Below are 16,237 nucleotides of genomic sequence, written 5' to 3' on the forward strand. Positions count from 1 at the left end.
GTTCGCTCTGAAATATAATATTCAATGATTTGCGCCACATTTTAACGATTTTTCAAAAATAGCAGACCTACAAGCTCGTATGGCGCGCTATGAGCTTGTAGATCTGCTATTTTCCAATAGCTAAATCATAACATGTTTAAAACACCAAAAGGGGTTACCGCACAAAATTAAATACCTGTAAATGTTTACGTGAATGCAAAAAACCACAGAAGACCAGTTCTATTTGGTGATCAGTAAAGAGAGACTTTTGTTGAGCTGGTCTACAAATGAGGAAAGCATGATATATATTATTCGCCGTTTTCCCGTTATAACTCTTAGTGTAATTGAAATTTCCAGGGCTTGCAGACGCACTCACTCACTCACTCACACACACACACACACACACACACACACACACACACACACACACACACACACACACACACACACACACACACACACACACACACACACACACACACACACACACACACACACACACACACACACACACACACACACACACACACACACACACACACACACACACACACACAAAAACATTCACCCCAACGTTTTACACCTGTATAATCGTGTGATGGGACAACAAAGCTGATTCTTCTGATTCTGAACTCTGATGGTGATGATTCTACTACGACTAAGCTAGTCAAAAAAATAATCTCAGAGATGTCGTCAGAGGTTCCAGTTCACTACTACTTCTATAGGCATACATTCAGATCTTCAACATGTACTGACACACGCTGACCACTGGGTGTAGCTGTTGCATAGTTTTTGGCAGGTGCAATGCAAATGTAGAATATGGGATGGGCTGCAATGGCTGCAATGCAAGACCACTTCCCAAATCCAGTTTTTAAGGAGATTGCATGATGCTCAGAAACAACAGATCCAATGTAAAAGAAAAGGGCAGATTAGCACAGTATATATGCTGTTTTACAGATGCATATTATGATGTGATATTTTTGGGACTACGGCTAAGAGTAGCAGGGGTCTTTGCATCTCTCCAGATCTTTAAAGGAATATTCAGTGATTTCACTTAATTCAGATATCACTTATTTTTTTCGTTTTGATGTGATCCTCCCTACTATAGAGTGTGCTGACCATATAAGGAGTTCCTCCCTGTCCCCAGTTAACCCGTGGGGATGAAAACATCTTAGGTTTTCGTTTTTGGCTAGGTGGCCGAGCCTTCATCCAATCAGGATAGAGAGGGGCCTTCCGCCAATCATGATCGAGCGGGGGCGGGCCTCGGTGTGTGGCCTGTCGCGTGTCTCCCCCCCCCCCCCCCCCCCCTGTAGTGCATGCATGCATGCACATGCATCTTGTTACCGGGGCGGACCGGGTTTTTTTCCAAATCACCCAAATCACTGAATGCTCCTTTAATTAATAAACCGAAAATGCATTTCCAGGTGAAAATTTACATCCTATCAACCTATCAATCATCAGAATGTTCCAATTTTCAATTTTGTCTGCTCATTTCATTGGGTCATCATCATCACTTCCAAGGAGGGACTTCTGAACAAACAACGACTATACCAATGAGTACTATCAGAATATATAATGCTATTTAACACGCATTGTAACAAAAACAGACCACCCTGCCTTTAGCCTTTAAGTCTACCGTACATTGCTGTACGGTAGACTATAGTACAGTAGCTGACTATAGTAATAAGGGTGAATCTGGCCGTGGTGTGTCAGTGTCATATCCTAAAACACAACTGTAGGTCAATTATCAGTGTCACATTCCATGTACGACATGCTCATCAGGCAAGCATACTCACACGTACTCACTCACGCACACACATAAACACACACAGCCACCCGACCGACCACGTACACCCGCAGGCGCGTGCACACGCATGCACACACATAAACACACACAGCCACCCGACCACGTACACACACACACTGCCACCCGCAGGCGCGTGCACACGCATGCACACACACACACGCGCGCACGGGTTATCTAAAGGTCTCTCACAGTCCATTGAGCAGGCATGCTAAATGAGGCGTGATGCCAGACCTACAGGCCGATCCTAAACCAGGGGGGGGATCTGTGCCTCATCTACTCCACACTACTCATGCATATTACATTAAAAAAACCAGATTTAATTCTGAATTAAATTGTTAATTGAACTGCATTGTGGACGTGGTTTGCCCTCATCACAGACCCACGTCAAAAACCCATCCTAATGTTAGGGAGTGGAGAGCTGGGTGGGGGTCAGTGTTGTTTTCGTCGACTAAAACTATAACGAAAAATGTTCGTCGACTACCTTTTTTCACAGACGAAAACTAAATGGAAACTAAATGAAAACTAAGCTATGATGACTAAAGCTAAGACTAAATATACTGTCGATTTTGTCAACAAATAAAAACTAGACTAAAATGTTAGGAAGGGACTAGTGGACAAGAGATCCAGGATAAGTCATTTTACACTTGGTTGCATGCTGAAAATAGCAGATCGTCTACAAGCTGAGCTTGTAGATCTGCTAGTGTAAAATCAGCCATTACGACGGCATCAAGGCCCGCCAAAACACATTTTAGTCGACTAAATCTGCAGTTGATTTAGTCGACTAAAATGTATGATATTTAGTCGACTAAAACTAGACTAACACCAAAACATTCCAGGTGACTAAAATGTGACTGAAACTAAATGAAATCTATTCAAGAGACTATAGGGCTGTATTTTGCGTGTCTTAAGTACCAGGTCTTATTCCCTAACTTGAGTAAACTAAAGACCTGGAGGCGTGATCAATGCCATTTAGCTATTCTGAGTGGCCAAAGAGCATTGATCACACCTCCAGGTCTTTAGTTTACTAAAGTTAGGGAATAAGACCTGGAACATAAGACACGCAAAATACAGCCCACTATGACTAAAACTAAAATAAAAAAACTGCCAAAAACAACACTGGTGGGGGAGGGTGGAGGGCTGGGTGGGGGTGGGAGGGTGTTTAAAGGGAGGTGAGAGGAGAAACGGAGAGTGTTAATTCAACTTTGCGATTGTACAATGGGGGGGGGGGGGGGGGGGGGGGGTCAATTGGGTGGGGGGTTCCATTTGATTCCATTTGTACAACTCTCAGAGTTACAAGTGGATCAATTAATTAATACCAAAGGATTTGACCGTGCAGGGGGGGGGGGGTCGCAGAGAGGGGAGAAATGTATTAAGGGAGCGAGAGCTGACCTAGAAGACTTTTTCTGACTGAGGGAAAACTTGAGAAGTTTACTCTGAGAGCCATCCCTAGAGGAGAGGGAAAAGAGAGGGACACGTGGGAGAGAGAGAGAGAGAGAGAGAGAGAGAGATTACATTCACAAATGGCTGATGCGAGATACCATCCACAATGAAAGGAGGCAGGAACAGTTAGAGTATAGTAATGAGTCGACAGATGACAAAATGGGAGGGAAAAAAGTGACAGAAAGGCTAAGAGGCAGAAGGGAAAGGGTTTTGTATAGCCTACAGTACCCTACTGCATATTGACATTCTTTCTCAATACTGCCGAATCCAACATGTCTTCCTGAAGTTTACATCCCTCAATCAGCGAACACTCACAATGTGACACGTTAAGGGCGGGAACAACCGCTTTTGGTGTTTTAACCATTGTTTTATACTTAAGCTATTGAAAAATCACGAGAATGTGGCGCAAATCTTTGAATATATTTTCCTTCAGAGTGACCATTTTTAACTAAAATCTTTGTTTCTGGGGGGTTCCCTGGAACAACATATTTTCTGATGGGGGTCCACGGACAATTACATATATTTTTGGGGGTCCTTGACATGAAAATGTTTGAGAACCACTGACAGAAACATGTTTTTTTTTCAGTTATTATTTTTTTATTCGGCCACAGGTCTAAATGGGTTAATCATAGTCAGCACTACCATATCCTGATGTCCCACCCCCAAAATACCAGATCTACAAGCTCATGCCCTTCTATTTTAGGCACACAGCATCTGTGCGCAGCGTCAGTGTAATTATGCGGCGTCGGCACGTGGCAGAGAGGCACGCCTCTATGCCACAGAATATAAATTAGGCACATGGAGTTGTTGACGAAGCCCTCCTCCATGGCAGCGCACTAACTTGGTCCCACACAGTGAGCTGTCAGAGGAGGGGTCAGAGGTCATCTAGACCAGGCCGTGACCCCCCCACCGCCACCCTGACACCCTGGGGCGTTACATTTTGGCGTTACATTTTGGCGTTACAATCTGAGAACCCATCGTCCAAAAATAAAGGAGAAACAGCGCCCTCCTTTCCTTTGAATTTGATGCGAGTCAACAGTCTGTCTCGAGAGAGACTACATTTTGTTTGACTCGGTGCCAAGGATAAACATTGTGAAAATAGCAGATCTACAAGCTCACAACGCCTCGCATTGTAGATCGGCTATTTTAACAATTTTTGCCTCTTTCGACAATTTGGCCAATGTTTGTTCTAATAGTAGCCACCCCCAGGTTGAGAACCCCTGGTCTAGCTCCTCTCACCTGGACTGCATCTCGGCCTGCGCTGCTCTCTGGGCGTGAAGGGCTGCCGTGGGGGCCGGGGTCCCATGCGGAGTGTGGCCGAGTTGGGCGGGGGCGCTGCTCTGCTGGCTCAGGGGAGGGTGGTGTGGCGTGCTGTGGGACGGCGGCTGGTTGGAGCTCTGCCTGTGGGACTGCTGCTGCTGCTTGTACCGCGACAGACTGAAGAAGAGCCCCAGAATAGCTTTCAGATTCCCATTGCGGATCTCTGGGTGGGGAAAAAAAAAAGATAAAGACATTCTTTATCAAGGTTGAGCAATATCCTCAGTGTTCATTTAACCCATTTAGGCCTGACGTTTCTATATCAGTGGTTCTCAATATTTCATGTCAAGGTTCCAGGAACCCCTCAGAAGCAAAGATTTGAGTTAAAAATATATTCTGAAATTTGAAGATTTGTGCCACATTTTCACTTAAAAAAAAATAGCAGACCTACAAGCTCATAGAGCTTGTAGATAGGTAAAAAAATAGCAGACCTACAAGCTCATAGAGCTTGTAGATCTGTTTTTCAATTGCTAAATTATAACATAATGTTTAAAACGCCAAAAGGGGTTCCCGCCCAAAAAGCAGAAATCCATAACAAGATTACAATACAGTATTTCTACTGCTGAGCTAAGGCGGAATGCCCACTTGACTATAGGGGAGATATTGTGCTTCAGGTAATAATATTTGTAGGCGACCCCAATTCATCACCTCCAAGCACTGTAGATGTGGTACTTTACCTACATACTCTACCGTGCACAGTCACATCCATCACAGGTCAATTTTTACACTTTCACATTTATCCCATTTAGGCCTGACGTCGATATTAAAAAAATGTCTTTTTAAAATGTTATGTAATATGCCGCCAACCCCCATCTGAAAATATGTTGTTCTAGGGACCCTCTAGCCATGGTTCACATGACGGTTCGTACTTCACGAGCGTCATGGCTTAACTTCCGCCTGTTTTACACGATCGCTACATTTACATTGTAAACGTGTACATAAACATTCAGATTTCAAATAAAGTCCTCGCCACATGTGCCACGGGTGTTAGAAATTTGCTCGTACAGCGATTAGCATTGCTGCATCAGACGTTGTTTAATAAAAAGCATTTTCATCCGAGCAGTTTTTTTGCCATTGGCTTTCCACTACGCGCCCCTATCGGTCGGGAGGAGAGTGGCACTGGGTGTGTTCGATATAGGCACGCTGACCGCACTGCCAATACAGACTAATAGGCGAGTGCGCTCCCGGTGTGCAACCTTGAATTTCCCAAACGAACCCCGTTTGAGAAAAGTAGTCGGGGTGCTCGGATAAAAATGCTTTTTATTAAACAACGCGGGATGCAGCAATGCTAATCGCTGTACCAGCAGATTTCTAACACCCGTGGCACATGTGGCGAGTACTTTATATTTGAAATCTGAATGTTTATTTACACGTTTACAATGTAAATGTAGCGATCGTGTAAAACAGGCGGAAGTTAAGCCATGACGCTCGTGAAGTACGAACCGTCATGTGAACCATGGCTAGAGGGTCCCTAGAACAACATATTTTCAGATGGGGGTCGGCGGCATATTACATAACATTTTAAAAAGACATGTGGCGAGGACTTTATATTTTAAATCTGACTGTTTATATACCCGTTTACAATGTAAATGTAGCGATCGCGTAAAACTGGCTTCAGTTGAGTCATGACTGTCATGATAATCATGACAGTCAGGTACAGGATAACACCCACGTAAAAAAAAAGAAAATACAATAAGAGATGAATCAGTAGTATCCGACATTAAAAGGAATTTGAGGGATTTGAGTTTGGCTTACATAAAAGCCAGTGTGTGTGACAGTGCGTATAATGTTCGGAAAAGCATTTCAGTACTCAGGCGGGTGGTGGTGTGCTTGTGTGGTTCAGCTTACCTTCCGCTGACAGACCCTGGATGTTCACTCCTTTGGCAGCCAGGAAACTGAGACAGGCATCGATGTTCTCAATCTGGGTGGAGAGAGAGAGAGAGAGAGAGAGAGAGAGAGAAAGAGAGAGAGAAAGAGAGAGAGAGAGAGAGAGATGATAAACACTCCAGCCTCAGCATTTCCATTCAAATTTGAATATTTGGATGCGTCTGGGTCCACTCATTATTTTACATGCTGTTCAGTGACTTGAGTCCAGACACATCCGAAGCCTCAGAGAGAGAGACCCTGTATCGAGAGTCTTACTGGTTTATACATACAGTAGGATAGATGCCTGTGCCCCCCTATACGCTGTCACTCCACTCCACTGCCTTTCTCAAGACCGATAATCTACAAGCTCACAACACGTCGCGTTGTGAGCTTGTAGATCTATTATTTTCAGCATGCAACCAAGTGTAAAATGACTTATGCTGGATCTCCTGTCCACTAGTCCCTTCCTAACATTTTAGTCTAGTTTTTATTTGTTGACGAAATTGTCAGTATTTAGTTTTCGTCAGTGAAGAAAGGTAGTCGACGGACATTTTCCGTCTTAGTTTTAGTCAACAAAGACAACACTGGTCAGAGGATTTCTAATCTACTATCGAGGTGTTCAAGGAGTTAAGCTATGTTCACTTGTATTTTGACGACACAATGTCACAACGTGTCATACAAATTAAATTAAGAATCGTAGAACCGTCGTTGCAGAGTAAAATCACAACAGTTGAAATTGCCACGTGGCCAGCAGCACTGTATTGACACCAGATTGCTGCTGGCATCACGCATGCATGCAGCTCCCATTGCCACCGGTCATGATGATGACATAGTCAAAACAAGGATTCAAACACGCACGCACACGCATGCGCACGCGCACGCTCACGGCAGCACAGCCACAGAGGCGGTGTTGCCTGCACTGCTGACCCCGGTTGCCATAGCAGCCGTCTCAACCTGGACGGAGTCAGCTGCGCTGCTGAGCTGTCATTTGGCCCCCGTGGCGTGCCGTCCCCGATAGGACCACGTGACAGCCTTTTATAATACAGCCCGGTCCAGTTGGCCGCCCATCATGTAATCACAATGTAAACCGACGGAAGAATGACTCTGCCGTGCGCTGCCACCGCAGATAAATGGCCCGCACGCCTTGCCAAATGGCTGTTGTCAAATATGCAGATAAGCTTGAGTGAGGGAACAATACACTTATGATCCACACGCCCCAATAGAACAGCCAGCTGTTAGTTTTTTTCATATTTCACGTAGAAGTGGAACGGGACGTTGCTGCAAACTGGCGTGACACCAAGAGGGGGCGCTGTCCAGCATGTAAACTGTAAAATCAGTGTTAATGTAATGAGTGTACACTCATCAGGCTTAAATTAACACTAAGAACTTTTAACATGTAAAGTAAAGATGACACATTACTTTGTCCAAGTGAAACGGCAATATGATTCATGAAGGCGTATCTGTAAAGGAGTGTATTCAGTAGAATATAGTATTTGCATACTATTGTAGGTTTTGATTGATTGATTGAATACTTTATTAGGCAACATAAATGCAAACAGCACAATGTACAGTCAGGCATTTTTGTCCAAAAAAGGATTTCACAGAAGAAAGACCTTGCGGCCTTGTTTCCATTCGGGTCCTATCCACTCACACATGACATGAATAATAAGTTAACACAGTAACAGTAAGTGATATAACAATAATAATTTAAGGCAACATATACATTTCCTCTAAACATGAAATATACAGTATTCACAGGTTGGGGCCGAAGGTTAATCGGAAGGGGATTATTATTCGCACAAAGCGGCTGATGCGATCACCTACTCTCCCTTTGACTTGCTGACAGGTGCATTTTTAGGCCTGTCTTGAAGGAAGCCAGTGATTTGTTTGTTTTGAGCGATGGGGGGAGGGCATTCCACACCTGGGTAGCAGTGCTTTGGAAGGTGAATTTGCCCATATTTGTTTTATAAATGGGTGGCACCAGATCGTTGTTCACGCTCCCTCAATTTTTATGGCTGTGGGTGTTGCTCACTTTTTTAAAGTAATTAGACAAGTAAGTGGGTACTGAGGGCATGGAGGGTAAAGTTGCATTTACAATTTTGAAAGTCAGGCCCATCTTTAATTGCTTGACTCTATCTTCCACCCTGAGACAGCCTATGCTGTCAAAATGCTCCGCATATAGGTGGGTCATGGGCCCTAGGTGAAGAAGAAGTCGGATTAGTTTGTTTTGAGAAGCTTGGTTTTCTGTGCCATTGAGGTGTTAGGGAACCAGGACGTACAAGCATAGTCAAAAATGGGCAGTATGAGCTGGGCTCCAGCTAAGTTCCTAAGGGCCCTTTGGTTAATAAAGGTGGAGATTCCGCCCAATAATCTTGTCCTTTGATTTATTCTTTTGATCGCCCTTGATGCCATGCTATCTCCTGTCAGTTTATTGTCAAGGATACATCCTAAATATGTGACCTCTACTTTGCTAGATATGACTATGTCATCGACACAGACCTTAAAATCATCAACATTTGTCCTACTCAGGGAATGGTTGGACCCAAAGAGGATGGATTCCGTTTTACCGAGGTGTAAAGAGAGCTTGTTATCGGTAAGCCAGGTTCGTATTTTGGTGAGTTCTGTACTAAGAGCCTCCTCAACCTGCACTTTGTTTTCTCCCGAAATCAGGAGTGCTGAGTCATCGGCAAACAAGAACAACTTACAATTACATGCGGCGCTCATGTCGTTAATATATAGTAGGAAGAGTAATGGCCCTAATATGATTCCTTGGGGAACCCCACAGTTCACTGGGAGGGGGGAGGACATGTTCTCTACCTTCAAGGTAGGACCTCATCCAACATAGTGAAGTACTATCAAAACCAGTCGCCTTCAGCTTGTCCAGTAGGATTGAATGATTTACCGTATCAAATGCCTTTTGAGGTACAGTGTATGGTTATGCTAGGCCATAAATTCTCTAGTTTGACGGAGCCGGACATTTAGCGATCTCCACCTACGGATTCAACTGATTAAAACCCATTTAGACCCGAGGACGATTCTACAAAATAATGTCTTCTAAATCAGACAGTTTTGAGTCGTTCTTCATGTCAAGGACCAGTGTTGTTTTCGTCAGGACTGACGATAACGTAAATGACGTGACGACGTCAACGCCCCTTTTTCCAGGACTAAGACGGACTAAAACGAACGACACTAAAATAATTCGGGACAAGACTGACGCTGACGAGCTAAATACCGTAGCTCTGTTTGATGACGATGACGAGACGTGTGGGAGGCATACTATCATCCGACAGAGCATTGCTCCTCTCAACGTGTGTGTGTTATCGTTGACAAGACGAGGCTAGACGAAAATGTTAGTGGATTGACGAACAAAGTTTGTAGGGGTCCTAAAGTTGTCAATCGATATAATTCAACTAAACTGCGGGAAAATCACAGATTTACAAGCCCAAAGCGCTGTGCATTGCGACGGGTAGATAACTTGAAGATCTGCTACTTCCAGCGCAGGAAGGGCGCATGCTTATGACGCTCTTTAACTATGCATCTGTTGCATCAGCAGGCAGCGAGTCCAGCGACAGACTCACAACACACGAGCAGCAGACGGGATGCACAGGGATGACAAAACTTTATTGCACACATCTGTGCTTTCATCCAAGCTTCCATAGCCTTTTAAATCTTATTTCCCATCCACGGGCACAAGCAGTGATATCAGGCAGCAGCTTCCACCCGATCTGTGGTGGTGTTGTCTGACGAGGGAAGCTACTGCTAGCATGGGAGCTAACGTTAGTTTCTTCCATATAGTTAGAAGGAGTCCGCCTTAATAACACTATGTACTTTCCATCCGTTCCCCAACCCCTCACACTCGCTGCTGCGTTTACACGGGCAGACAAAGACGCATGGGAATATAATTTGGAGCTTTAACAATGAATGATAGACTATCGTTGCGTCTGCCTGTGTTTAATGCTCAGGGTTTCACTGTCCACAGCAGGCAGACCTGTCAAAATGCACAAATGCACCAAAACTCAGAGACCACCACCTATAAATTCAAACCCACCTCTGGAATATTGCTATCTCATTCCACTTTAATTTATTTTATTCCATAGTCTTAGTTTTTCTCTAATAAAGTTGTTTTTATTTGTTTTCTCATGTTCTCCTTGAAAAGTGTCTTTAAGTACTCAGAGAAGCATTTATATAAATAATATTATTATCACTATTATTATTATTACTACTTGTTTTATTGCCTATGCTTATGTAGAAAAAAAAGCTCACTGTTCAGGTCAAATAGGCCTATTGATATGCGATTAAAATGTGATTAATTGAGATTAATTAATCACAAAGCCTCCAATTAATTAGATGTTTTTTAATGGACGCATAAGTGTTTATTATTTAAGTTGGGTTTTGCCATAATCATGTCTTTTGCCATAATCAGGTAGCTTTACAACAAAGATGTATTTGGCTATTCGGTATTCGGCCAACTGTTTCCTATATTCGGTATTCGGTTTCGGCCAAGAATTTCCCTTTCGGTGCATCCCTAGATATTACCGGTATATGAAATAGCCTATCATACATTTTTATGTTATTATTTGCATCTGAACTCTCAGTTGAAGTTATATACCGGTATATTTGTGACCATTTGACTGAGGGACTGCCATTGTATTTGTATTTTTTCATATGAAAGCAGGGAATCATATAGCTTCATATGACAATGACAACCTGTCAACCTTGATTCCAATGCCAATGTATTAATACCTGTAGCTATAGACATTTTATTTAAAGACATTTTTAAATTTTTGACTAAAAATGGACTAAAACCTTTTACTAAAATGACTAAAACTGACTAAAACCCTTAGGAGTTTCTAATTAAGCATTTTTCCAAAAGACTAAGACTGACTAAATCTAAAAAATCCCTGCCAAAAACAACACTGTCAAGGACCCCCAAAAACAATATGTATTTGGCCTCAGACCCCCATCTGAAAATATGTTGTACCATGCAGGGACCTCCCCAGAAGCAAGGAATTAAGTTAAAAACGTTCACTCTGAAAGAAGATATATTCAAAGATTTGCGCCACATTTTCACAATATTTCAAAAATATTATATTTTTCAATAGCTAAAGTATAACATAATACTTAAAACACCAAAAGGGGTTCGTTTGACAAACATAGGCCCACATCTTTGAAAACAATATCACCGTCCCAGTAGGAAGGACTGCCATAAAGTTGTTACATTGGTTCTGCAGTGCTAACATAAAGTACTGTATGAGTAGGGGAAGATATCTGACTGACTTCACTTAATATATACTGTAGTGTTCACAATAAGGAAATAGTCCAATATGGCATTTCTTATAATAATCTGAATAACGCTCATTTGCAGCAGCAAATTTAACAACAAACTAAATCTAACCTAGCAGCTGAAATAAATCACTGCATCTGATAAAGAGCTCTGATGCCTCCTAAAATACACATGGACCATTTGTGTGTGTGCGTGTGTGCATGCGTGTGTACAGACGTGGAGGGTCTGGGAGGTTCCCCAGTCACCCTCTGAAAGATTAATTACACAATTATACTTAATATGCAGCGACTGAAAATAGCCTGTCCTACATGCACCACCCTCTGTTACTGCTGTCAGCTAGGGTCTGTCTGGCTGTGGAGCGACCCGCGTTCAGCCTCATGTGCAGTTACACTCCCTGCTCTAAACATAGCCGCATATAGTTCAGCTCCGAAAGGTTGCTTTTTAAGGTATGTCTGCCATTTCACAGGGAATCCTCGGTACAACACAGAAAATGGTTGAGGGTGAAAAGGGGAGTTGAGAGGTCAGAAGTCAGAATGGAACCTGCGACGTCTCTATCTCACAATTCTCAAGTCTCCATACTAAGAGTCTGCTACTGTACGTGACACCGCTAAACCACTTCAAACGTTTATACTTCATTTACTGAGGTCTGCCAAGGCTCTATAGTCTACTCTAAACCCCAAGTACAGTAAGCCTTGCTAAGCCATGAGGCCCATGATGTACAAGTACACCTCCTGGACATGACCCTAGTATGTGGCAGCCGGGACTGACCACCCGATCCAACCCTTGATGCCGAGTGCCAAGCAGGGAGGCTTGACCAGCCGGGGATCGAAACCCCCGGCGACCTCGCTGCAGCCTCAGGGCGGATACTCAACCACAAGGCCACTGAGCTGGTTCAGTCTGAAGTTGACCCTAGTCTACCAAATGTCTTTGCCGGAAATAGGCGATCTACAAGGTCGTGTGGCTTTGTGTGGCTTGTATAGATCTGCTTGTATTTACCGAATGTTCCTCTATTTTGGTCCAATGAAATACTTCATTAGACGACGGCGTCACTTCATCTGCCAAAAAGAACTAATCTACAACCTAAAATCAATGTTGCGACGCACTGATGTAAGTAGCTTGTAGATCAAGCTATTTTCCACAAACCACACCGTCATGCTATATGACTGTATAAATTAGCGGTGAAGTTGAGGTCAGCTGGACGCTGACCTCAGGTCAGCAGGTCAGCTGTAACAGCAAGTGTTGTGCCCCCCCCACTGTCATCTCTGTGACCTCTGACCCCACAGCAGCAGCTGTTAGCCAGCCTGACACATGGCAAGCTGCTCTGTGTGTGTGTGTGTGCGTCTGTGTGTGTGTGTGTGTGTGTGTGTGTGTGCGTCTGTGTTTGTGTGTGCGTGCTCTCCACATGCCACAAGCTCTTTTAAGAATACAGCAGCTCCCCAAACTTATATGAGGAGTAATTTCAGGTCCCTTTCTTCTTTCCTCAACTCGTTCTACTCATTACAAAACAAAACAAAGACATAAATACGTCGTCTCTCAAGAATAGAAATGTGGATTTAGTACTGGCTCCGTGCATCATGAATTCATGACATTTCTGCAGGGAAATTGGCTTGGCACTCCTCTGTATCGCATCATTATTAGTGGTTTGGAATATCGGTGTAACTGGAAATTAAGCTGATTCTCTGGTTACAGGTTTCAGTTCACTGCTCTACATAATAAGAGCATTTGCCAAATACCTAAAACGCGATTGAAATACCACTCGGGCCTCTGCGAAACAACATTGCCGTGTTTTTGCTTTAAATACACCTACACCGTCACCTACCACCGACACCGATGCACTACTTCTGTCGCTGCCCCATAATGTATCTGCATGGCTCTCTAACTATGTGCAGTAACAGAGATATGCATGCAATGTTACAGCACCCCAACACACACACACACACACACACACACACACACACACACACACACACACACACACACACACACACACACACACACACACTGTACTTACTGGGCCTGTCCAGCTGATATACTGTATGCCGGCCGCGCCACCTCCCAATGGTAAAAATAACCAAACCTCCAGAGATATATTAACACCTCCAGGGAACAGGGACTTTTTAAAGCCCCCCCCCCCCCCCTCCTGCTGTGTCACAACACTACCATGCAGTCAGTCAGATCTGGAGGCTGCCTGCTGAGTTTCTGCCCCATAGCTGGGCCAACCACACTACGTACCTGGTCAGTTTCTGCCCCATAGCTGGGCCAACCACACTACGTACCTGGTCAGTTTCTGCCCCATAGCTGGGCCAACCACACTACGTAACTGGTGAGTTTCTGCCCCATAGCTGGGCCAACCACACTAAGAACCTAATGAGTTTCTGCCCCATAGCTGGGCCAACCACACTACGTACCTGGTCAGTTTCTGCCCCATAGCTGGGCCAACCACACTACGTACCTGGTCAGTTTCCGCCCCATAGCTGGGCCAACCACACTACGTACCTGGTCAGTTTCTGCCCCATAGCTGGGCCAACCACACTACGTACCTGGTCAGTTTCTGCCCCATAGCTGGGCCAACCACACTACGTACCTGGTCAGTTTCTGCCCCATAGCTGGGCCAACCACACTACGTACCTGGTCAGTTTCTGCCCCATAGCTGGGCCAATCACACTAGGTACCTGGTGAGTTTCCGCCCCATAGCTGTGCCAATCACACTAGGTACCTGGTCAGTTTCCGCCCCATAGCTGGGCCAACCACACTACGTAACTGGTGAGTTTCTGCCCCATAGCTGGGCCAACCACACTAAGAACCTAATGAGTTTCTGCCCCATAGCTGGGCCAACCACACTAGGTACCTGGTCAGTTTCCGCCCCATAGCTGGGCCAACCACACTAGGAACCTGGTCAGTTTCTGCCCCATAGCTGGGCCAACCACACTAGGAACCTGGTCAGTTTCCGCCCCATAGCTGGGCCAACCACACTAGGAACCTGGTCAGTTTCTGCCCCATAGCTGGGCCTACCACACTAGGAACCTGGTGAGTTTCTGCCCCATAGCTGGGCCAACCACACTGTAGGAAACAGAATGCAACTGCTCTTTATGACGGCAGTTTTGTATGCCTGCCTGTGGTGGGACTATATAGGACAGTATGTAGGCCCTCCAGTCACCATTACAGTTTTCAGTCACAGCAGTGTATTCCATTACACTCTCGGCTTGAAATCAATGAACAGTGAGTCTCATTGACAATATAATGAGAAGCTGAATCTATAGTAAACACCTTGAGGCCAGATAAAAGGAACATGAAATGTACGATCATGTATAGAGCAGAGGTTGTCAGCGTGACCAGATTCCATGAGACACATAAGAACACCCCGCTGCTGGCAAAGGAGCTAATGTTATCACGCACACACACACACTCCACACAATCCAATAATAATGCCATTCACTCACGTTTGTTAGCCAACATGTGGAGCCGCCTACCTGTCAGGATGAGCTGCTACTACGGCGTTAAAAGGACAAACCCCAACTACGTACTGCCTGTCACTCCACCGGCCGGCTACTGTCATCACCTGCTGCTCTGCTCTGCTCTGCTCTGCTTACAGCAGCACAGCACAGGGGCAGGGCAGGGCACGCAACAGCCCTCTACACAAACAGTTCCTCCCATCACAGAGCAGCTATTGTGGTGCATGGGAAAGAGTGTGTGCGTGCGCGTGTGCATGTGTGTGTGTGTGTGAGTTTTTGTCTTTTGTGTCAGAGAGGAAGACAGTGAGAGACAAAAGGAGAGACGTGTGTTTCGGCGCGAAGAGAGAAAGAGAATGTTTGTATGCCAAGGAGTCGCTCAGTTTGCACCAATCACGCTGCGTCATGTGTTGTTCAACATGTTTTCAGTAATGATGCACGCACGCACGCACACGCGCACGCACGCACGCACGCACACGCACGCACACAGTAGGAAGGTGCCAGTCAACTGTGACGCCTGTTCAAACATTAACCAGTAGAGAGATTGCTTTGACATCCTTATGGGTGTCGTTCTGTTTGACAACGTATCAGTGTATCCATGTATACACTTACCACACACATTACCAGGAAGTAATGCCAATGGGACATCCATAACCTAATACTGAATTCATGTATTTTTTGTGTTAAAAAAACCCCATCTGTGTGCGTGTGTGTGTGCGTGCGTGTGTGAGCGTGCCTGTGCTACAAAGCTCACATGGCTTTGAGAGACAATACAGTTTAAACAGATGAATAGAAACGATGAGTGCTACTGTCAGCCGAGTAACGCACATGTGCACGCACGCACACACACACACACACACACACACACACACACACACACACACACACACAGAAAACATGTTGAACAACACATGACGCAGCGTGATTGGTGCAAACTGAGCGACTCCTTGGCATACAAACATTCTCTTTCTCTCTTTGCGCCGAAACACACGTCTCTCCTTTTGTCTCTCACTGTCTTCCTCTCTGACATGAAAACCTGCACTCTCATGCGCGCACACACACACACACACACACACACACACACACACACACACA

The 16,237-nt window shown here is 44.7% G+C and overlaps 1 protein-coding gene across 3 annotated transcripts in view; it reads right to left on the reverse strand.

The window, feature by feature from the left end:
* nav2a (neuron navigator 2a) overlaps positions 1–16,237 on the reverse strand; it is a 156,731-nt gene that overhangs the window by 99,907 nt on the left and 40,587 nt on the right. For 2 of the 3 annotated variants that reach the window (XM_083760219.1, XM_083760221.1), the window contains exons 4-6: positions 6,392–6,464; positions 4,466–4,709; positions 3,176–3,232 (exon numbers count right to left, since the gene is read on the reverse strand). In XM_083760219.1, coding sequence (XP_083616345.1) covers positions 3,176–3,232; positions 4,466–4,709; positions 6,392–6,464 — 374 coding nt within the window. The remainder of the gene's footprint in view (positions 1–3,175; positions 3,233–4,465; positions 4,710–6,391; positions 6,465–16,237) is intronic. The other variant, XM_083760220.1, reaches the window with a different exon arrangement.

Source organism: Protomyctophum parallelum, assembly GCF_964188405.1.
Source record: "Protomyctophum parallelum genome assembly, chromosome: 2".
Classification (NCBI taxonomy): Eukaryota; Metazoa; Chordata; class Actinopteri; order Myctophiformes; family Myctophidae; genus Protomyctophum; species Protomyctophum parallelum.